Genomic DNA, 23,396 nt, shown 5'->3' with positions numbered 1-23,396 from the left:
CGGAGGCCTGGCCAAGAGATGGAAACCCGTTCTATCCTGTGCTCCTTCCTATACCCAGCGCTCAACAGTTTCTCAAACCAATTTCTTGCCCACATCTTGGTTTGGAATGCTTCCTAATTGTGTCCTATGTCCCTGTGCACACGTGGGTCTGTCTCTGTGTGTGTGCGTGTTGAAACTTAAATATCACATATCTTTTCCTAAGGTGTGGAAACTGAGACTAATCACCTTTCAATAATCTTTCATTGAGCACCAAATGTTGCAGGGATTGATTCATAGCTGGAGGGCACCTGGGTATTATGGTTCTGCTGGGATCAGTTTGCAACTTGTTGTCATGGAATTTCAAGGTGAGTGAAATTCACATCTCTTTCCATTTTAGTATATGTACTGCTGAATAGAGCACAGCTCCCATCTCTCTCCATGTACGTGCTTTATCCCTGCTTCAGACAGTTCTCCTCAGTCTCACTGGCTCCTGGGCACAACCTTCAGCTGGCCCTAGCTCCTGGATTTTATTGTTTGAAGAATGCTTATTTATTAGAGCACAAGCAGGAGAAGCAGCAGAGGGAGAGCAAGAAGCTAGGCGACTGATGCAGGACTCGATCCCAGGACACTGGGATCATAAACTGAGCCAAAGGCAGACACTTACCTGACTGAGATGCCCCAGCACCATTGAGGAATGCTTTAAATGCTCTCTCCACCATCCTATGCCTTCTGACAGTGACTAGACCAAAGCTTGGCATTGACCTAATTCTGACATCACGGGTGTGTGTGCCTTGCATTTGTACGTCGCTCAGGACTACTGCAGTGACCTGAACCCTTTCATGGTGACTGTAGGCTCTTTCTTTTCTTTCTTTCTTTTTTTTTTTTTTTTAAGATTTTATTTATTTGACAGAGATCACAAGTAGGCAGAGAGGCAGGCAGAGAGAGAGAGGAAGGGAAGCAGGCTCCCCGCTGAGCAGAGAGCCCGATGCGGGGCTCGATCCCAGGACCCTGAGATCATGACCTGAGCTGAAGGCAGAGGCTTTAACCCACTTAGCCATCCAGGTGCCCCTGTAGGCTCTTTCTTGATCAGCACTCACCGCTCTCCTGGTTCAGCTTGGTTCAACACAGGGCCACCCTTGGCAGCTTCCTGCTGCCAATCTTGTGAGCTTCTCATTGCTTTGAGCAGGGAAGGCAAACGATTCTTTTTTAGGTTGCACTTCCGGGTGATTGGCAGAGAAGGTCTGAGATGCGTGCACAGAAGTGCTGTTATTAGTGATGTCAGTCACGTGTGGGGAGAGGTGAGGGGTGGGGTGGAGGGCTGGGGCTGGGGGCGCTGTGCTGCCTCATCCCTAGCCAAGAAGACAAGGTGTGAACTTCTAAACATGGCACACCAGACTCTTCATGATGTGGTTTCTGCCCAGAACACTGGCCACTCCCAGCCCGTGTCCTCCCTCCATGCACTGCTCCCCCAGCACCCCTGCCATCACACTGACATGGCTTTGTGTCTGCAGAAGGCCCACCTAAAATCCCTTGCCCCTTGCTTCCCCATTGCCTCCTCGCCCTTCCGCATTGACCCAAGTTCTCCTGCTTTGCAAGCCTCCTCACCTTTTTGCCCCCAAGCCAAACTGCACAAAATCACCTCTTTCTCCAGGTTCTCAGGGCATTCTGTATACACCAGATATTTTTAACACGTTATAATCATTTAATCGTATGTCTGCTCTCTTGCTAGTCTACTTGGTGGGAAATTCACCATTGACTGAGCTCCTTCCCAGTGTCCTGGACACACTGGGAAGCACAGTCCTTCCTGGGAGCCCAGTGGAGTAGAAAGAGGGTGGTGTTTTGAAGCCTTTCTTGCTGGTTTGAACTTCTGGTTTGAGTTTCTGGTTTGAGTCCTATTATTCCACTAACTGAGGAGAGTTGTCCTTTCTTCAAGGCTCAGGCTATTCATATTGTAAACTGGGAATCCTAATACTTAGGCCAGGTTATTGAGTGGTTTAGAAGTATTCTTTCTAAATATTAGCACATTATAGTAAGTCCTCAATGAATGATAATTACAAATATTGGTTATCTATAGACCAGTTCTGTGAGATGCAGGGCAGGTGGGTGGCTTAGTTGGTTAAGTGTCTGCCTTCAGCTCAGGTCATGATCCCAAGGTTGTGGGATCTAGTCCCACATCGGGCTCCTTGCTCAGTGTGGAGTCTGCTTCTCCCTCTCCTTCTGTCCCTCCCTCTGCTCATGTGTACTCTCTCTCAAACAAATAAAATTTAAAAAAACCAAAAAAACAAAATGGAGGTGCAGTAAGAATTAACTTTTCTTTTTTTTTTAAATGCTGTAACTGAAACTCAAATTATTTCCTGAGGGTCATAGATCAGATAAATTACTGAGTTAAAAGTTTAAGCTCAGGTCAATACAACTTCAGGGCCAGTGACCTCTTAAATGCATTTTTTTTTAAACAAAAAAACCCCCCAGAAATAGTGTGAAACCTACAAAAAAGTTGCCAAAACAGGACAAAGAATTCTGTATCCCCTTTACCTCACCAGGGTTTTCCAGTTGTTAACATTTCACATCAATATCTTGTCCCCCTCTCTTTCCCCCTGTTTGTGAATGTGGACACATACACTACACACCTCTTTCTGACGTGATGACTCATCACCCCTAACACTGTCCCAAACGGGCGCCTCCTCCTGCATTAAGGTACAGCGATCCCAGTCTAGAGGTCATGATTGATACAATAAGCACCCTGGAACCACCAGGCCCCATTCTGATTCCTCAAGTGTTCAAACAATTCCTCTTCTTTTCTGGTCCAGGATCCTAACTAGGAACACGTACCGCCTTTAGTTACTGCATCTCATTAGTATCCTTTAACCTGGAATTTTTCCTCCTCTTTTCCCTGTGTCTCATCCCCTTGATGGGACTTTTATCCTGCAGGCTGTCCTTCTGCCTGAGTCCGTCCAATATTTTCTTGTGAGTTGACTCAGGCTGGGCACTTTTTTTTTTTAACTATTTTTTTTAAAAGATTTTACTTATTTATTTATTTGACAGACAGAGATCACAAGTAGGCAGAGAGGCAGGCAGAGAGAGGGGGAAGCAGGCTCCCCGCTGAGCAGAGAGCCGGACACAGGGCTCCATCCCAGGACCTTGGGATCATGACCTGAGCCAAAGGCAGAGGCCCAACCCACTGAGCCATACAGGTGCCCCCAGGCTGGGCACTTTTGGGAGGAAACCACAGAAATGCTGCTGAGCTCTTCCTGGTACATCTCATCAAGAGACACACAACAGCCTGTCTTATCACCGGTGGGGTAACCTTGATCGTCTGGGATCTGCCCGATGTCTCCTCGGAAGTCACCATTTTTTCCTTTGTATTTGATGCCTATGGGAAAATATTCTGGTATTATACCACTATCCTGTTCCCATCAAAACCTCACCCATCAGCTTCAGTTATCCGTGGTGAACCCACAGCTGCGTCCACCACCATGGTTACCAACTAGGGATGGTCAGTTTCCCTCATTTCTATTGTATATACTGCTTCCGCCCTAAAAAAGAGCACTCCCTTCCCCATTTATCTGTATGTTTCAGTATGGACCCATGGTTCTTTTTAACCCAGTGGATTCTCTCATTAACCACCATTTTAATCCTCAAATTGTTCTCAAGTTGAGCTCCCTCAAGCTGGTCCTTTGTGTACTCTTGACAAAGGCCCATCATTTATTAAGCATTTCCTTCCTGACACAAGCTGTTCCAGGCTCTTTTGTATTTTTTCTGCTCCAATCCTGAAATCAACATCTCTTGATTGCTGACTGTGCTCATTGCTTCTGTATACACACACACACACACACACACACACACCCCTTGCCTGTAAATGTGTGGATATATTATACACATACACAGAACTAGAAAAAATAGGTTTTTTATATATATACATAGATAGATAGATAGATAAAGAAATACTTATTAGTTCATGCCAATACTACCAATTCCAACCTAACACCTCAGATGTTTCTATAACTTCCTTTACAAATCCCTTTTCAGAGTGAGAAAACTGGCTCTTTATTCTCCTATATTTACTTCCTGGTTCAATGTGACCCATCTTCCTAACTCTTCCGACTGCCTTTCCTATCTGCTACCTCCATTCCTCCAACACTTACTACCTGCTTTTCTTGCGTGTTTGTGCACACTGGCACCAATGTCTTCATGAGGCATGATGGCCTCTTTTTCCTGAGCGCCAATGTCAAGAACTAGAGATAGGAAGTAATCCATGTGTGCTTGGGTGACTGGGGGGCTCGGTTGGTTAAGCATCTGCTTCGGGCTCAGGTCATGATCTCAGTCCTGGGACTGAGACCTACATCAGGCTCTCTGCTCAGTGGGGATTCTGCTTCTCCCTCTGTGCACACACTCTGTCTCAAATAAAATCTTAAAAGAAGGAAGTAATACATGTGTGCTTCTATCAGGGAATATGTATTTTTTCTTTCTAACCTGAACACCCAACGCGGCGCATGGCGTGGAGCGGGAGCTTTGGGAAGGCTGCGGGAATGAATCCGTACGTGGGCAAATGAACTAGCAAAGGAGCGGAGATACTTACTGTTGTGCAGTGCTTAATTTGTGAGTGGTCGGTCAGGATTATTGGAGGATGAGGATAGGATAGGTAAGACCAAATGATCTACTCTGTCCAGGATGATTTCTGTGTCTTTCACATCCTTGAAAACAGTTTGGGAAGGCTGCACAGGAACGTGACAGGCATGGGGGTATCTGCTCATGCAGCCAGAGGAACCGAATAAAACCCCGTTTTGGAGTCAGTTGGCAGGATGAGGCTTGTCTCTGTAGCCAGCACACCAGGCACATCCTCGTGTGGCTCGCATTCAGTCAGCAGGTGAGGCGATGAGAACAAGTGCAAGGCACAATCTGAGCTACGGCTGCTTCATTTTTTCCGAGATTTGTATGTGCACGAGCTAATACGGTGCAATAATCCGGACTAATTAGTTCCCATGCACCTATGTATGTCTTCCGAAATTGCATTTGGCTTGCAGTTTTCCATGACATCCTGTCCAGCTCTACTGGAATGTGTGACTGCATGGCACCTATGTTGACTGCTGGCCTGAAGGTGCCAGCACTTGAGAATCAGTGATTCCCCTCTAATAGTGTAAATAAACATGCATGATTTCAGTTTGGTGGATCCTTAAAATGTGTTACTCCCCCCCGCTGGAGTTTTCCCTAACCCTTAATCTGGTAACTCCCTGTACTATGGGGACAATGCATAAGCCTACCTTATATTGTTAGAATCCTCTTGAGAACAGATTCTGTTGGTGGCCACTCAGATTACTCTCCAAACCCCATCTCTCTTGCCTTTTGCCCATTATGGTGACCAAGAAGCCAGACCTTTGACTCACAGTTCCCCTTGCAGCTGGGGGGCGGCGTTATGACCTGGTTCCAGTCAGTGAGAAGGCTTCTGGGCAGGAGTTTTGACTTTTCCCTGGGCTACAGAGGGCAAAATTACCAGTACCTGGGGCTGCTGATACTGTGTCTCTCAGTGAAATTTGCCTCCTAGAGTCTTCTGGGTTGGAAATGGTCTCCACCTTCGATCCTGAAGGATTTGAAGCTTAACATAATGAGAACACAATAAAAGGAGAAAAAGGAACAAGCAAGAGCAAAGGCTGGAGAATATGAGGAAGGATGGGATTTGCTAGAAGCTGGGGGGAGGTCTAGCCTTGCCCCCCTTAGGCTGCTTCGAGGGTCAGAGATGGAGACCCTGGTCCTCTCCCTCATGAATGCCCCTGTGTGGCTCTCATGACTGGACTTTTTTTTTTTTTTTAAAGGTTTTATTTATTTATTTGACAGAGAGAGATCACAAGTAGGCAGAGAGGCAGGCAGTGGGGGGAGGTGGGGGACCAGGCTCCCTGCTGAGCAGAGAGCCCGATGTGGGGCTCGATCCCAGGACCCTGGGATCATGACCTGAGCCGAAGGCAGAGGCTTAACCCACTGAGCCACCCAGGTGCCCCTCATGACTGGACTTTTGTGGCCTCTGGGGTCTTGGTGCAGCATGGCCCACAACCTCAGGTCTGAAGTGTTTTCTATGCCTTTTGGTTGTGGTGAAGATCAAGTGAGATCCTACACATAGAGACTTAAGATCTGTGCCCAACCCTTGGTGCTTAATAAATACTAGCGCTTTCTAAATGTTAATGACTCATCTTGTTACCTTTGAAAGTGTACAAATCTAGTACACAGTTTATACCTTTATGAAGAAAATGCAAAGGCCACATTTGTCAGCTGGTGTGATAGAACTCTATGGTGTTTGTTTCTTCTGGGATGGGAGATGAAAAAAAGCTTATCGAGAGCCAAGAATTTTATTCTTTTGAATTTTCTTTTTCTGTAAAGAAAGGCTATCTTCTACCAGAAATCAAGAACGGACTTAACACCCATCATGTGTGTATATCTGTCTGTTCTCTCCTAACACCTCTGCATTCCCTAGACCTTTGCCAGCATCTGGGAGGTCCAGTAAGAAATGTTCTTTAAATCCTCTGCATTCTTCCAGAAGCCCAAGGGGTTTAACAAGTTCTGATTTTAGCTAAAACATATAAACCAAAAAAAAAAAAAAGTACAATTTCTGCAATTTGGTTTCTTTATGCCAGGAATCTTTGTGGTTTTGTCAAGTAACAAAGCATAACCTGAATTTTCTGTTATTGTTTATTGGGCAGTCGATATAAGGCAGGATATTTCTTCAGAGATAAGCAAGAGTGTTGCTGTTAACACATCTGATAACATATTTTATTGAATGACTGTGTTTCACACGATCCATATAAAGTTCCTAGCAGTAAACTTTAATTGCTGGAGAGAAGAATATATTGAAAGAGTACAGTTGGAAAGAGGTGACTTAAAATTTTTCCCTTTAAGCCAAACATCTGAGAAATAGGGAAGAATCATTAATGAAATCAGAGACGACTTTGACATATTGAATTATGAGCACACAGCACAATGAAATAATTTTGTTACAGCTGCTCAGCTGTGGTAATAATTAAACTCAAAATTCAGCCTTCTGCTTTTTTGGGTGGGGGAGGAAAGGGGTGTCTTGAATAGTGACTTCAATCTCTAAGAATCAAATGCTTGTTTAAAAATATTTATGTTACACGGAGGAATAAATTTAGTGCAATAAGGCAATTTTTCTACAGTCATTCCACTCATTGTTGAAATTACTTTTCTTTCATTTTAATGACATTATAGGATATTTGGCTCAAATTTTGAAAAGCTCCTTAGAGGCAGAGAGAAAAAATGCAGATTAGCAATAGTAAATCTTTTTTTGATTGAAGATAGAACAGCTGTTGAAATTTTGCTATCAGTTGAAATTCCAAAGGTTTCTAGAATTCAGGCAAGCAGCAGTGGGGTATGGGAATGTTGAGTTAATGATCAGGTTGGTAGCTAATGAGCGAGTGGTGGAGAAAATTCTCACTGTCCAAACTGAGGCATTGACTACTAGATTCAGATCTGTCTGCATGTTTTGCTCGGCCACGTGCTGCTTTGAAGGACAAAGTGTTCCTTTCTGTGGCTACTCAGGTGGAAAATGGTCTCTGGTGGGAGGTCTGGGACAGGAGAGAATGCACGGAAGCCATCTCTTCTCCAATATCCATAGCATGAGACAGGTTTATGTTTAGAGACAGAAGAGCCCCCAGAGACTTTGACAGAGCCCTTGGCATTGAAAATCTGACATGGAGGCTAAAGATACCTCAGCTCCAAGTTTTGGGGCTCAAGGCTGTGGGACGTCTGTCTGTAAACCCTTGTGAAGTACCTGGTAATTCACAGTGATTCATAAGGCACTTGACAGCTCCCAGGCCTTTCGGTAACTTCGTGTAGGACATAAAGACAGGACTGAACCCCAGAGATGGGATGTCAGGATGCTGTGCTGGAGAAGATGGAAGGCAGCTATGCTTGGAGTCCTCCATGGACCGTTGGCCCCGCTCAAGCCATTGCCAGTTCACCTGCTGAAACTCAGAGCTGAAAGAGGGCTGGGCTGGATGCCCGAGTACATAGGGTTAGGGAGAGGGTAGTAGCAGCACAACTGAGCCGATGGCTGATTTTTTATTTATAGACTCATGCAGAACTTCCAGTTCTTTCCCTAAACTTGAAGGTGAGAGAGAAGCAGGAGTCTCTTAGGAGCTACTGTAGTTTGGGGTAATCTGACCTCAAAGATGACATCTCATGGTACTCTTAGCCAGTCCCCGATCATCTCCCAGAAAGGGGCTGTGTTTTCACAGCCCTTCATGGCTCTTTATGCAAAATGAGAACAAGGGCCTGTGTGGAGGGAGAGAGTATGAAACAAATTAATACATGTGCGGTGGTGGATGTCAGCTAGCTGGTGGAAACTGACAGGGTATATAGTAGTAAAGCTGTTGTCTTTCTACCTTAATTAATTATATGAGACGTTTAACATGTGGAAACATCAAGCCAAACATCTGGGGTTTTATAGGCAGTGGCGTTTATCCAACTTTAGACTCTCCCTGCTTTCTAAGTAAGATCCATGCTCATTGGGTACCGTTCATTCTTGAACATTGTAAGTCAGAGCCACTCCATCCCCAGCTCTAAGCTCTGTGATTGTGGGAGGAAAAGGGTCTCAGATTCTGAGTGATTAACTTGAATTTTCTTCAGAAAGGAACTGGATATGATGAAAAGAGCGTCTCTTGAGAAGTCAGCAAAACTGGCCCTCGTCCTGGTTTTACCACTGATTTTGCTGTGAGGTTGACCAAGTCTTGAACCCCCTGGCCTTGCTCCCATGTCTGGGATATGAGAAGGGGGTTAGTTATTTCTGTCTTCCTTAGCTGTAGGGTCGCAGGAGGAGTGAGACCACATGGGACATTTCTGTAAACTCTATGTGTTCTACAGTTCGGTCATCCGGTCATCCAAAAACATTTTTGTCAACTTGTAGGTGTTCTGGACCTTGTGCTTAGCTGGTTATAATAGTGAACAAAATACCCTTCTTATCACCCAACCCCTGCCCCCAACAAAAGGGGAGCCTAGTCTGTGCAGCAAATAATCATTAAGCAGTTTTTAATGTTGTGGGACTAATGGTATGATAGGAGTGACCACAGAGTGCTATGCAAGCAAAGCCATCTTGGGTCAGGGTGAGGTGGTGGTGGGTTGAGGACAGTGATTGTTCTAAGATCGAGATTAAAGAGGCTTCGGTTGTTTTTGCAATGCCTGAAAGAGAGCCTTGGGAAGATCTGTTTAGCACAGCTGTCGGATTTCATCTAAAATTCACAGGGTGCTTAATAGATTTCTTGAAGACAGTGAAACTCCAGTGAAGTATGTGAGCTTGCTGCTTTTTGGCTGGAGGACACTGAAAGGCCATGTGGGAACAAGCCCAGTGCAGCTGACACAAATTTCAGAGTGTGAGAAGGGAAGCTTCCTTCGGTTGTTGGCTCTGCACTTATCATCAGCTTAAATCAAAATCCTGTTTTGTCCCAGGTGGTTGGACTAAAGCCCTATTAGCCTCAAGGGAACTCTTGCTTAAGCAGATACACACTTGTTTCATGTAGGCCCTACCTCTTAGGGATTTGTTTTAATATTTCTTTCATTAGAAGAATTTAAATCTGAAAAAAAAAAAAGGAAAAGAAAAAAAATAAAGTGATCAACTAAACCCCAGGTATACATTTCCCACATCAGTAATTATTAAGATTTTGCCACATTTGGTTCATGCAGTTAAAGACATCTCATCATTTTACCCCTTAATACTTTATTATGCATCTCGAAAAGTATGGATGTTTTCTTACATAACCACAATGTCATGATCACATCTAAAAATCAGAGAATTTTAGGGGCACCTGGGTGGCCCAGTCCACTGACCATCTGACTCTTGATTTCGTCTCTTGTTGTAGTCTCAGGGTCCTGAGATTGAGCTCTGGGTTGGCTCTGTACTCAGCATGGAGTCTGCTTGACATTCTCTCCCTCTCTCTCTGCCCCCTCCCCCTGCTCACGCACGTGCTCTCTCTCAAATAAATAAATAAATAAATAAGATCTTTAAAAAAGATTAGAAAATTTTGGAGACTTTTCTTATTCTTTCTCTTCCCCAGCATTTCATTATGAAAAATTTCAAACATCCAACAAAATTAAAAAGATTTTAAAGTGAACGGTTGTCTATCTGCTGCCCGGATTCTAGCATTAACATCGACATATCTTTCCATCTATGCATCTTACCATCCATCCATCCATCCCACCATCCACCCATCTTTTTTTATGTATTTCAAAGTAAGTCACAGAAATCAGCAGACTTCTCCCCTAAATAGTTCAGCATTCATATTGTTAATGGCAGCATGATATTTTTGTCCTTTTTCTTCTTTTGAGGTAAATTTACAGTGAAATTCATAAATCTTGAGGTGATATTTGCTGAGTTTTGATGAATTCCAGTGTCTGTGCAGCCCAAACCCATACCATATATGGAACATTACCAACACCTCAGAAGGTTTTTACATTCTCCTTCCCAGTCAGTTCCTTTTCTCGCTCCCAGTGGTAACCAACAATCTGATTTTTTCCCCCACTAAAGATCAGTTCCTCCTGTTTTAGAATTTCACATAAATGGAATCATAATACATGTGTTCTTTTGATTTGTTCTTTTTTCACTGAAAATGTTCTTGAGATTCATCTTTGTTGCTGTGTGACTGAAATTACTTTGTTCCTTTTTATTGCTGAGTACTATTTCATCGAATGTTTATACCACAGTTTACCTGTGCTCCCATTGATGGACGTCTGACCTGTTTCTAGTTTTGGTTAAATGAGTGTGCCTCTGTGAACATTCTTGACTAACTCTTTTTTTGTGAATAAAGGGTTTTATTTCTTGTGGATAAGTGCCTAGGAATGGAATTCCTGGACTAGGAGGTAGCCCAGAATGTAGAAATGACCATACATTAAAAAAAAGATTTTTTTATATATTAGACAGAGAGAGAGCGCATGAGTGAGCATAAGCGGGGGGAAGAGCACAGGGGTGGGGAGAGAGGGAGAGAGTACTCCAAACAGACTCTGTGCTGAGTGTGGAGCCTGATATGGGGATTGATCTCATGACCCCGAACTCATGACCTGAGTGGAAACCAAGAGTTGGAGTCTTAACCAACGGAGCCACCCAGGCACCCTAAAATGGCCATATATTTTGCCAAATAGTCTTGGACTGTTTTGCATTCTTACCAGCAATGGAAGAAAATTGGTGTTGTTTCACTTTGTGAGCAGTAGCTTTTGTCAGTCTTTGACATTCTAACAATTCTGGTATGTGTGTAGTGGTATCTTATTGCAGTTTAAACTTATGTTTTCCTGATGATGCATATTAAGCATTTTTGTATATGTTTTTTATCCATTTGTATATCATTTTGGCTATGTGTCTGTTCAAATCTTAGGTTGTTATTTTTTGTCTTTATTATTGGGTTATAGTTAATTTTTATATATTGTGGATCTCAGTATTTGGCTGGGTATCTGTTTTGCAAATGCTGTTTCTAAGTGTGTGGCTTCCTTGCTTATTTTCTTAATGGTACCTTTGAGCAGGTTTTGACTTGGACAATGTCTAACTAATTCCTCCTTTTATAATTACTACTTTCTTTGCTTTCCCTTAAGTTACAAAGATATTCTCTTCTGAAACATTTATAATTCTAGATTTCACATCTGGGTTTGTAATTCAGCTCAAATTGTGTGTGTGTGTGTGTGTGTGTGTGTGTGTGTGTGTGTGTGATTTGAGACAGGTCCAAAGATTTGTTTTTAAAAATCAATTTCTAGGCTTTGTTTACATGGGAAGTGCCATACAACAAGGGTAAACAAATATGAGTATAGGTGCTGGGTTTTTCCTTTTCAGCCATTTGTAATTGTTCTCTGTGAGGCCACGACAGATGGAACTTAGTCACATACCATACCTGGCCCTGTTCTTGTATGCTTCCAGCAATCATACATTGAGTGCCCATCAGGAGTCAAGCACCAAGGTAATGTACCAAGACCCCCCTGGCAGGTTAGACTTGAGCAGGAGATTACCAGCATGTGTTTGTGCCTGTGGGCAAGAGCAGGGTGAACATGACTTGATATGGGGGTTTGGAAATCCTCCTGGAAGGAGGTATTTTTGAGCTAAAACCTGAAGGAAGTGAAGGGGGATGGGTAGGAATGGAGTTCTGGGTTGAGTGTTGCCAAGGTGGTATCTTCCTCCCCAGAGACTTGACTCTCTAAGAATTAGAAAGAGAAAGAGCCTTGGCAACTGGCCTGTTTCTCTCTCCTCTTCCATGTGTCTGTTTCCGAGGGTCCATGGGGCCCCTGCCAGAATCCCTGCCCTGTATCTCCTGGGGATGCCCTGACCAATTGCACTTTCTTGAAGTGGTTTCTCCAGTTAATGTCAGTACTTTTTTTGCAGAAGAAACTCTTCTTCCTTTTGACTGATAAGGGGAAGGATAGCCCCGCACACATTCTGTGTTGCTCTCTCCAGGCCCTCAGTTTCTCCCAAGGACCCCTGGCTCTTGCTGACTTCCCTTCTGTCCTCCAAGCCTGAGTGCTCATGGCCGTCCAGGGCTCCTCTCCTGCCATGTCCCCTCAGCTTCCTGTCTGCCAAGCCACAGCTCTCCCCAGAGATGCTGAGCTCTGCTGCAGCTGGGCCAGCTGGGCCTCTTGGGCCCTGCCCTTGACCTTGACTCCTGGAAGCAGGTCTGCATTCTTCTCTGGTTGTCCCTCAGCATCCCCCTCCGCACCCCCTGCCCCGAGTGCCCTGTGCACACTTTGAGCATCTCTTTGGCTGCCTTCCCACCTCATCTGCTCTCCCTCTCTGGTGCCCTTGTACTCTGGGTTGAGGCTTTCAGACTGGTGCTGCTGATTCCCTTCTCATCTTGTCTCCGAGCCTCGTCCACCTTCCCTCCTCCGTCTTATCCCCTCTGCAGCCCAGGCTCTGGCTCCGTCAATTATTTTTGCTTATCAAGGGATCCTGCTCTTCTAATCTGTTTCCCTACCTGCAGAGAAGATCTGACTTCTGTCCACGGGCTCCTGATGGTGATCACATGGTTAACAATTCTTGGGCACTTCCTGGGTAGTTTCTTGAGCTCCTGTTCAATTTTTCTTGACACTTTTGCTACCAGATTTTTCAGCGTGGTGGCCTCTCTCCGCCCACTTCAGCAGCCTTAATTCATGGCTCCACTAAAGGCGATTTCCAATCAACAGAAGAGATGTCTTTTTGTCTGTCTTTAGGCCTTTTGATTTTTCTGTGGCTTTTAACTGTTGAACACTTAAATCTTTATTTGACCTTTATGTCACTGAATTTTCTTTCCTTTTTTTTTTTTAAAGATTTTATTTATTTGACACAGAGACACAGTGAGAAAGGACACACAAGCAAGGGGAGTGGGAGAGGGAGAGGCAGGCTTCCTGCCCAGCAGGGAGTCTGAGATGGGGCTCGAACCAGAACCCTGAGATCCTGACCTGAGCCGAAGGCAGATGCTTAACAACTGAGCCACCCAGGTGCCCCTGAATTTTCTTTTTATTGTGAGTTTTTTTTTTCTCCCCCACCCTGCAACTTCTTTGTCCTGTTTCCTAAACCTAGTGCTCTTCAAGGTTTTGTCCTTGGTTTTATTACTTTGTCTTCTTAGGGAGTTCGTTTATACTTTTATGGCTTTGTTGTCATTCTGGATATTTTCTAAATGTATCATTCCAGCCAGTCACCATTTTCAATGGTGTGTGGTCATCTCCACCAGTATTCCCTTCCTTTCTTTCCTTCCCTTTTGTTGATTGGCTGATTGATCCACTCTTCCCTGCTTCCCTAGCCTGGCGTCCTTGACAGACATGGCTAATTAATCAAGACGATCTTTCTCCCTAAACTCGGTTGTGACCTCAGGTTCTCTTTGCTGTGGCCTCCAAGGCGCTGCTGGTTGGGTCATCGTTTGCACCTGTCATGTTTGTACCAGATGGTCTTCAGGTTGCTTACTCTCCTTCCTATTATTAAGGTTTTGGACCTGCTTTCTGTCACTCTGATTCTGATCTGCTGAAAGACAAGTTGCCACCAAAGAGTTCTACTTTATACTCCCTGCTCACTTCCCTAGTACTGTGGGCAGAACACAAGCTGGAGTTACCAGATTTCTCACAGTGTTCTGATTCTTTTTTCTTTTTTAAGATTTTATTTACTTTTTTAGAGAATGAGCAAGTGAGTGCTTGTGTGTGAGCAGGGGGAGGGGGCGAAGGAGAGAGGGGATCTCAACCAGACTCTGCACTGAGCATGGAACCTGATACGGGGCTTGATCTCACGACCCTGAGATCATGATCTGAGCTGGAATCATGAGTCAGAGGCCTAACTGACTGAGCCACCCAGGCGCCCCTGTTCTGACTCTTTAAAGATCTGCCTAGAAGAGGTAGGTAGGGAGTATGAGTCCTTCTGTCTGAACATTGGCATGAAATGTATATCTATGTATGTTCAAAAATAGTCCCATGTATCTGTTAATAAAAACATTCTCACTTGTCCTTTGGCTCTCTGGGTATGTTATAAAGAGGAAAGAAGAAATTTTAGTAAAAAATTTGAAAGTTTATAAACCACTGAAAGTAGATAATATGCATTTGAGGAAAAGCACTGGCTTTACTCATCAGCAGAGATTACTTGGGTTGGCTTTTTGTGAGCTGCTCATGTTCAAGGAGACCATTCCAGAGACATGGGTCTTCCTCTGAGAAGACCCTGCCTCTAGGAACTTCAAGTTTTTGTTATTCTAGATACCCTGGACTCTTCCTGAACTATCAGCGTGGAATGTGACTTTTATGACTGGAGGTTTGGTGATCCTTGGCAGTTTCTCTGCTACTAGACCCAAGAATGCATTTTCTGCTCTGTTTTCTTCCCTCACACGGCAGCTGTGACAGGTCACAGACTCCTAACTACTGGGAAAAAGGAAAAAATGGGCTGTAAATCCTTAAAGAGTGTGAACTTCGAGTTTTAAATTGGATTGTAACTGGAAGTCAGTTATGTGGGAGGTGATGTGGGACGTGGGCTGAACATTGCTGCTGACCAGCTGTGTGACCTCAGGCAGCAGCTCAGCATCTCTTGGTCCCAGTGTCCACATCTGCCTGAGGAAGCTGTAGGGCTGGCTGATCTCATGGGTCCTCTGGACCTGGAGTTCCATGTTCTTTGTTTTCCTGGTTGTTATTGTTACTGCTTGAATGATTTGCTCTTCTTTGGATGACATCAAAGATCTGTGGAAAGGTCAGAGTTTCGCACTTGATCTTAGCTAAAAGGTCAAGAAGCAATGGAAAGGTCAGAATTTTAAAGAGTATTTGGAATTGTATGTCCTTGTTGGTTTCTTTCAGAATCGTTTTAGGGTCTTTGGGAAAGAGGAGTGTGTCTTGCCTTGGAAGATTCTGAGTATAGTGAAGGGGAAGGGACAGGTCTAAGAACAGCCTATTAACTGAGCTGTCCCTATATTTACCCGGGCACCCAGAAACCAGAGGTATTTGGAATAGGCTGGCCTCCCCTGAAACCACACAGTATATGGCTGTGATTAAGGGCACAGGCTTTGAAATCAGGCAGAAGATCTGGGGTTTTAGTCCTGATTTCATTGCAGTCTGGCTATGTGGCCTTGAGCAAAATAACACCTCCCATGTCTCAGTTTCATGTTTATAAAATGGGGAAAATAGTGTCTTGCTTGTGGCATTACTATGGGGATTAGACGGGATAAGATATAAAACTCTTAGCCCATGTGGTGGATAGTAATTGCTCAATAAACAGCCTATTAATTTCAGACTGCTTGCCTTGGACTGGGCTAGGCATTTTATCTCCAGTATTTGATTTAATCCACATAATCCTACAAAGTAGAAGTTATCTACAGATCTGGAAGAAACTGAAGCTCAGAAGAATTATATTAACTAAGGAAAAAAAGGCTCCTTAACAGTACACAAGCAGTCAGTGACAGGGCTAGAATTGGAAACCAGATCTTCCTGCCTCCAAGGTCCCTCTCTGCTATGTGCATTGCCTCCCAGAGTGAAGGAGAGCCTTCTTCCCTGCCCACACCATGTTAAACTCGGGGGAATCTGGGAAACCATGGTAGAGGCAAGAGAAGTCATCACTATCCATAGATGCTATATTGTTTACAAACAGGTCACCATCTAAAAGAGGAATTGGAGGGTGGGGCGCCTGGGTGGCTCAGTGGGTTAAAGCCTCTGCCCTCTGCTCAGGTCATGATCCCAGGGTCCTGGGATTGAGCCCTGCACTGGGCTGTCTGCTCAGCAGGGAGCCTGCTTCCCCCTCTTTCTCTCTGCCTGCCTCTCTGCCTATTTGTGATCTCTGTCTGTCAAATAAATAAATAAAATCTTAAAAAAAAAAAAAGGAGGATTGGAAGCTTCTGTGCTTGAGAAGTCCTAAGTTACAGTACCCTGACTATTGTTTGTGGTGCTTGTTGGTGGCCGGAAGAATTGCCATGCTGTTCATCAGCTTTTTGCCAGGATGAACATCTGTGTTTGCAGCCATGAGAATTCTTGATCTGAAAGTTTATAAGTAGATGCTTGTGTAAGGTGGTATAGAAAATGTTCCCAAAAGAGGTAGAGACACAGAGCCAGGCACACCCAGAGGAGACAGAGAGTCCTAGCCCATGACAGTGCAGTGGCATTCTTAGCAGCTTGTGAGGGTGGTGTTGGTGGTAGGCGTGGCATGCAAGATGGGCCTTGAAGAAGGAGAAGCATTTTGGGAATGTGGAAGTGGCAGGAAGGAGGGCAGCTCCAGAGAGTGTCACAGGCACATGGAACTGAAGCTTGGCTCTGTGGAGCGAGAAGAATTAGAGGAAAATTCAATTTTTCCTGTTCCTTAAGGCCTCTGTTTATGTCCCAGGAAGGCAAGTCAGAGAGTCCAAGTAGGAGATAAATATGATATGAATTAAGAAAAATATTTCTAGATACCTTTTTCTTTCTTCTGCTTGCAGAGAACACTGGCGTCCAACAAACACTGGTGTTTGTTTCTTGTGAACCTTCAAATTCCAGATTGTGCTACTAGCCACCACCATTGGGGGCTAGTAAGCCCTTGAAATGTGGTATTCCCCCCCCTTTTTTAAGGTTTTATTTATCTATTTATGTATTTATTTAGTGCGTGTGTGTGTGTGAGTGGGGGTGGGGAGGAGGCAGAGGGAGAGAGAGAATCTCAAGCAGACTCTGTGCTGAGTGTGGAGCCTGACATGGGGCTTGATCTCACGACCCTGAGATGGTGACCTGGGCTGAAATTAGGAGTTGGACGCTTAACCGATTGAGTCACCCAAGTGCCTCGAAATGTGTTATTTCTAATTGAGATGTGCTGTCAATGTAAAATGCCTATTGGATTTTGAAGTTGTAGTATGAAAGCAAAATATCTTCATTTTTGATATTGGTTATATGTTGAAATGGAATATATTGGATTAAATAATATATTAAAATTAATTTTGCCTCTTTTTACCAATTGAAGGTAGCTACTAGAACATTTAAAATGTGTGTGGCTCTCCTACCTGGCTTGCATTCTCTATCAGGTACTGCGATGCTAGAGGAACTTGTCAGATCTTTAACATTTTCTCATCCATTCTACGGTTCCTACAGACCTAGATGTCAGGAAATGAATCTGGTCATTCAGATGCAAAAGAGAACTAGATGCTTTCCATGGCTGGGCTGTACACATGGTTATCTGAGCTTCTGATTTTTTTTTTTTTTTTGGTCAGCATTGTGAGGACATTGGATTAGATAATCTCCATAGCTCCTCTTCTTTACTTATTTTTAAAGATTTTATTCATTTATTGTCAGAGAGAGCGTGCATAAACAGTGGGGAGCGGCAGGCAGAGGGAGAAGCAGGCTCCCTCCTGAGCAGGGAGCCCGATGCGGGACTTGATCCCAGGACCCTGGGATCATGACCTGAGCCAAAGTTGGGTGCGTAACAAACAGCCACCCAGGCATCCCTCCATGGCCCCTTTTAAACTTCAATTTTTAAAAATTCTGTGGTTCTAGCTTGGAGTCAGTGCTTAGAGTCAACTATTATTCACCTTTTCTGTGTTCTGTTGAAAGGTTTCCACTATTCCCTTTACCAAATATCAGAAAAAGTCAGGATTATTTCCTTTTTCCTGTGGTCCTTTAGTAAATTCTGGAGTGGGAAGACTTTAGATGGTCCTGGTAAGGAAGCCTCCCTCCCCTTTGCCTTCTCTGCCTAGTGGCCCCTAGTGGGCTGGTTTGAGTGCGTACCTCCAGCCTGGTGGCCATGGCAGCCCCTCAAAGGATATGAGTATCAGAGAGTTTGAAGAGGTCTCCTTTCTTGGGCTCATGACTGTCAGGCTTACTTTAAAATACCCCAAGCTTGGTGATTCCACATTCTTTTTCCCTTCCTTCCTTCCTTTCTTCCAATCTCTCTCTCTCTCTCTTTTTTAAGATTGCATTTATTTATTTGACAGGGAGAGAGCGTGCATAAGCAGGGAGAGCAGCAGGCAGAGGGAAAGGGAGAAGCAGGCTCTCCACTGAGCAGGGACCCTGATGCGGGACTCGATCCCAGGACCCTGGGATCATGACCCGAGCCGAAGGCCGCTGGTTAATTGACTGAGCCACTCAAGTGTCCCTCCACACACTTTCTTTAATCACTCCTAGGCCCACTAAAAATTAAGAATTGAAGTGTTTCCCCTTTTGGGAAAAAGGTGGCAGACCAACAAGGAGGAGATACCGTGCTTGGTGACTTGAGAGGGATACTCAGGGCTTTGGGTTCATGGGTAAGGCAAAGGAGGGGGGGTCCTAGGAGCAGATCGGTAGTGAAACATTTACTTTCAAGTAAGAGTCTTTGGTACTTCAGAGTGAGACAGATTTTAGTTAACTAGCAACGAGTCCAGAACAACCCCGCCGCCCTCCCTGTAGACAGATAACATTCTACTTCAAGGAACATCAGTGTCTGAGTGGAAGCTTTTTGCTTTATTGAAATCCCCTCTCATGATACCAATCACAGTGTAGTATTTTGCCATGAAATTTATTTTTCTTGAGGAATAAGTCTTTATAGTGTGAAGTCAAAAAAAGTAACCTTATGGAAAGGGGGGATTATATAAAAACAAAGTTTTACTGGTTTGCAAAACAAGGGCCCTGGAGAGGGAAAATATTGGGATGCCTGTGGGGTCGATTTTATTGCAAGTTCTTGAATTGAAGTTATTCTTAATAAAATCGTGACTTTTTTTCTCAGAGCGCGGGGGAACAAAATATATTGGCAGAGGCATTTTTGGTAGGCAGCAGTTCTTGGCTTTTGATTTGAGGTTTGTAGGAATCCTAAAATGATAGGGTGCTAATTGGTTCAGATTGAAAACTCAGATAATTGGACCAATGGTGAACACAGGAATGGTAACGATATCTAATGTTTACATAGCATGGGATGCGGTTATTTTGTTTACTGTGCAAACACAATTATCTCTTGAGTGAACAGAAGATGAAAGCACTCACGACTCATGTAGCCATGATTAGGGCCCATTTTATTAAATATATAAAATGTTAAATACACAATCATCTTTGTCCACGAAATGCCAACAACATGCATTTTGAAAAAGGACAACTAAACTTTTATTAAGTGTATTTAACACTGAAATTTGTACCCTCAGGGTGGCATATTTATGTGGAAGATTTCCTTGTCAATAATTAGGAAAATCTAAAATACTTACTGGGAACCAGTAGTACTTCTGTAATAACAAAAATAAAAAGTAGGGGCGCCTGGCTGCCTCTGTTGGCGGAGCCTGTGCCGCCTGATGCTCTGGGTTGTAAGTTTGAGCCCCATGTTGAGTGTAGAGATTACTTAAAAACTAAAAAAAAAAAAAAAAAGTTAAAAAAAAACCCGAATGTGGCAAGTTTGTGCCATCTTAAGGCTTTTCTGATACACAAACCTACAAATGAGAAAAAAAATCATATAGGGATCTCTTTGTTTTATAAAGATTTATTTAGAGAGTGACTACAGAGTGGTGGAGGAGAGGGAGAGAGAGAGACTCTCAAACAGATTCCCCGCTAAGTGTGGACACTTAACCCTCTGAGCCACCAGGTGCCCCACAAAGAGCGTTCTCTCTAAAGGTACTTGTTAATATGCAGTACTAGCCATATGGACCCGACAGTTGTTAATTGTTTTCTCTAGGGCCTGGGAGCTGGAAGAGAAGTACTGGTAACAACAGTGGTGGCAGGAAACACTGATACAGAGGGAGGAACTTATTAACAGCAGGAATAGATAGCATGCTAACCATTGCCTAGAAAATGCTTTAGATGAGAACAGTGATGTGTTCTCTCTTTCACTCTCTCTTCCCCCATGTGCTGCCCCAGAATACTGTGTATTTTTGTTTCTCTAATTAAAATCAGTGTAAAAAAGTTTACAAATAATCCATTCTGTGCTGTTCCTTTGTGGAAGGAAGTTGGAAATCACGAATGTGTGGGTTTGTGGCTGTGTTGATGTCTGAAGACAAGGGGTGCCCCAGCTGGTTTGTAAGAGTTGTCTGTGGCATATGAATAATTGACAGACTGCTTTTTATCATACAGACAGACTGAGGTTTTGAGAGCTCCAACGGCCGCCCTTTGTCCAGCGATAAGTAGAATCATAACGTTCATTTATTACCATGTGTGCAAAATGGGAAAACTCACCATGAATTATAACTTCAAATTTTTTTCTCTCATCTATTTGTGTAATGAGACCTCACGTTTATTTAAAAATATATTTCTGTATTTCCTCATTTGTTCAGTTCATTGGCAGATAGTCTGCTGTGTACCAGGCAGGATAAGGGACTCTAGCAGTGAGCAAGACAGAGAAGGTGCTGAGCTTGAGAGACAAGAGACCATGAACAAACTCACCAGCCAATGACCGCGAGCAGTAGGTGGTGGGAGAGGCACGTGCTGGGATGAGAGAGCCTGTGTGCCAGGGGAGGGCTGCTGGGTGGATCTTAGGTAGAAGATAACCAGTGGAAGTCTTTCTGTGGGGGCAACAGTTGAGGCAAGACCTGAGGATGAGCCAGACTTTCAGTGTGCAACAGGTTTCCATAGTCAGTGGCATGGAGTATGCTCAGAACCGAGGGGGTTTTGCTCCGTGTGATGGCCCTTATCTGGAAAGGTGACATTCTGAGTTGACCCAGGAACCAGCTAACTAGGAAGGCTTCGTGCACAGCCCCGCAGCGCAGGGTCAGGTCAGGTGTTGAACCCTAACTGCTGGGTGATTGGGAGACCAGCTGGAGCATCCCTCAAAGAACTTGGGGCCACAGTGATTTACCCACTAGGGTACCGGAAGTATTTTGTATTTAAACAGGCAGTATGGCATCTGTGTGGTTGACCATCAGTCACGCTTGTGTGTAATGTGATTTAAGGAATTTGGGTGATGAGCCGTTTGCAGCTATCTAGCCTTAAAAAAAATTCTGGCCACTTCCTAGTTTAGTAGAGAAAAGTTAAGTTCCTGTTTTTAATGCCGGCAGTCTTGATTTGAAAACCTGGGGTCCCATTTCGAAAAGGTGGCATCGTCAGACTGGCTGTATTCTTCCCCAGAAGATAACAGACCTGACTTGTGTCTTTTTTTATAGGCGGCATCACTGTCCACATCTCCCTACCAAGATTTATGATAAAATAGAGAAACCATGTCTTCTCTCCGAATACACCGAAAACTACCCTCTCTATCACTGTTACCTGCCCAGAGAATCCTTCAAGCCCAAGCTGGAGTACCAGAAAGGGTCCATACCCATGGAAGGCCTGACCACATCAAGGTGAGTGCAAGCAGAATAAATGTGTGAATGCTCACGAATAGAATACTGTCCAGGGCTAAGGTACGATATGAGTATAATATGCAGTATTAGTGCATCAAGGTACAGAATCAATGTACTGTATCTCGGAAAGGAAATCCTACATTTGTTAGCCTGCTCAGTTTTTTCCAAACTTTTTTTTTTTTTTAAGATTTTATTTATTTATTTGACACAGACACATCGAGAGACACAGACACAGTGAGAGACACAGACACAGTGAGAGGGAGCACAGGCAGGGGGAGTGGGAGGGGAGAAGCAGGCTTCCTGTGGAGCAGGGAGCCCGACTTGGGGCTCAATCCCAGGACTCTGGGCTCCTGACGTGAGCCAAAGGCAGACACTTAACTGAACCACCCAGGCGCCCCTCCCAACCTCTCCTTACAGAGAAAGAATTGTTACTGTGGGTCTAGGGGTGAGGAGGCTAAAATGATCTACATACCAAAGGATTGGAGGTTAAAGTATAAAGGGATTAAACAGTGGCAGGTGCGGGGAGGCTGGAAAGGGAGTTCAGGACTTTGGCACCTAAGCTCCGGGTCAGGTTGGGTGGAGTAGTGATGGTGATAGTGGTGAAAGGAAACTTGATAGGGAGGGAGCTGTTTGGAAATTATGCCCCAGACTTTGAATTGGGATCCCCTTGAATGTTTTTCAAGAATGACCATTTTGACCCTTAAACAGCATTTGACTCTTAAGCAGAATGAGTTTGAACCGCATGGGTCCATTTACCTGTGGATTTTTTTTTTTCCCCAATAGATAGAGTGCTGTAAATGTTTTCTCTTATGATTTTCTTCATAGCGTTTTTTCTAGCTTATTTTATTATAAGAATATGGCATATAACACATATCACATATAAAATATGTTAATTGGTTGTTACTGGTAAGGCTTCTGGTTCACAGTAGGCTATTAACAGTTTGTTTTGGGGAGGCAAAAGTTATGTGTGGATTTTGAATGCATCAGAGGTCAGCATCCCTTACCTCTGCGTTGTTCAAAAGTCCTTTTAGATTGCTCTTGACCTCCAAACTCAGATTCTTTAGAGAATCCAGTTTGAGAGACTGAACCACCTGGCTCAGGGTAGTAGGGTTGCAGAGATATTTCCATTGAGAGGGTGGGGAATCTGATCAATTTCGGGTCTGCTCTGCATGTGGCAAGGCTATCAGAATCTGCTGCTGACACCTGGTTAGTGACCCCTGGGTGGTGATCTGTGATCTGTGATTGGTGACCCAGTGGAGTAGAAACATCTTGGAGGGCGGTTGAGCAGTGTCCCAGATTGTATACTTCGAGCCCTGATGGGACCTGAGAAAGGGATGGCTTCTCTACCTCCGGCATTCCTCATCCCTACAGGACGGGGATGGCTGGGAGGTGGAGATCCTAGAATATGTAAATTAATGCAGCACAGAGCTTGCACATTACAGGACTCAAGACCTGGTAAATTTTCTTCCTATTGCTCCCTCTTTGCTCATAGTTTTGTGCTTTCCTAGTAAAGGCCCCAGGTGGTTCAGGTGAAGCAGAACGGCTCTAACTCATTCTGCCTCCAGGTTTTCCCCACAATGGGCCTGTTTACATCCTCTTTTGAGATTGTGGTTTGGAGGCATGAAGGATTCCTACAAAAGCCGCTATGTTCTAGATCCAAAGGAAGTCCATGTATGAGTTATGAGGCAGAAAGACCCATAAAGAGATAAAGGAAGCCGATGGATTCCTGATATTAAGGCCAGGAGGGAGTTGAGGGCCATGTCTGATGCAAGA

At 44.2% G+C, this 23,396-nt stretch overlaps 1 protein-coding gene across 1 annotated transcript in view; it reads left to right on the top strand.

Moving 5' to 3' along the window:
- Window positions 1-23,396, top strand: part of SAXO1 (stabilizer of axonemal microtubules 1) — a gene marked incomplete at its 3' end in the record, with an annotated part of 118,977 nt that overhangs the window by 70,176 nt on the left and 25,405 nt on the right. The window contains exon 2 of the mRNA XM_080819733.1: window positions 21,444-21,623. Within this exon, the coding sequence (XP_080675859.1) occupies window positions 21,444-21,623 (180 nt within the window). The remainder of the gene's footprint in view (window positions 1-21,443; window positions 21,624-23,396) is intronic.

This window comes from Martes martes (genome assembly GCF_963455335.1).
Source record: "Martes martes genome assembly, chromosome: 12".
Classification (NCBI taxonomy): domain Eukaryota; kingdom Metazoa; phylum Chordata; class Mammalia; order Carnivora; family Mustelidae; genus Martes; species Martes martes.
The sequence above is the reverse complement of the archived record's forward strand: the minus strand, read 5'-3'. Positions and strand labels throughout refer to the sequence as shown.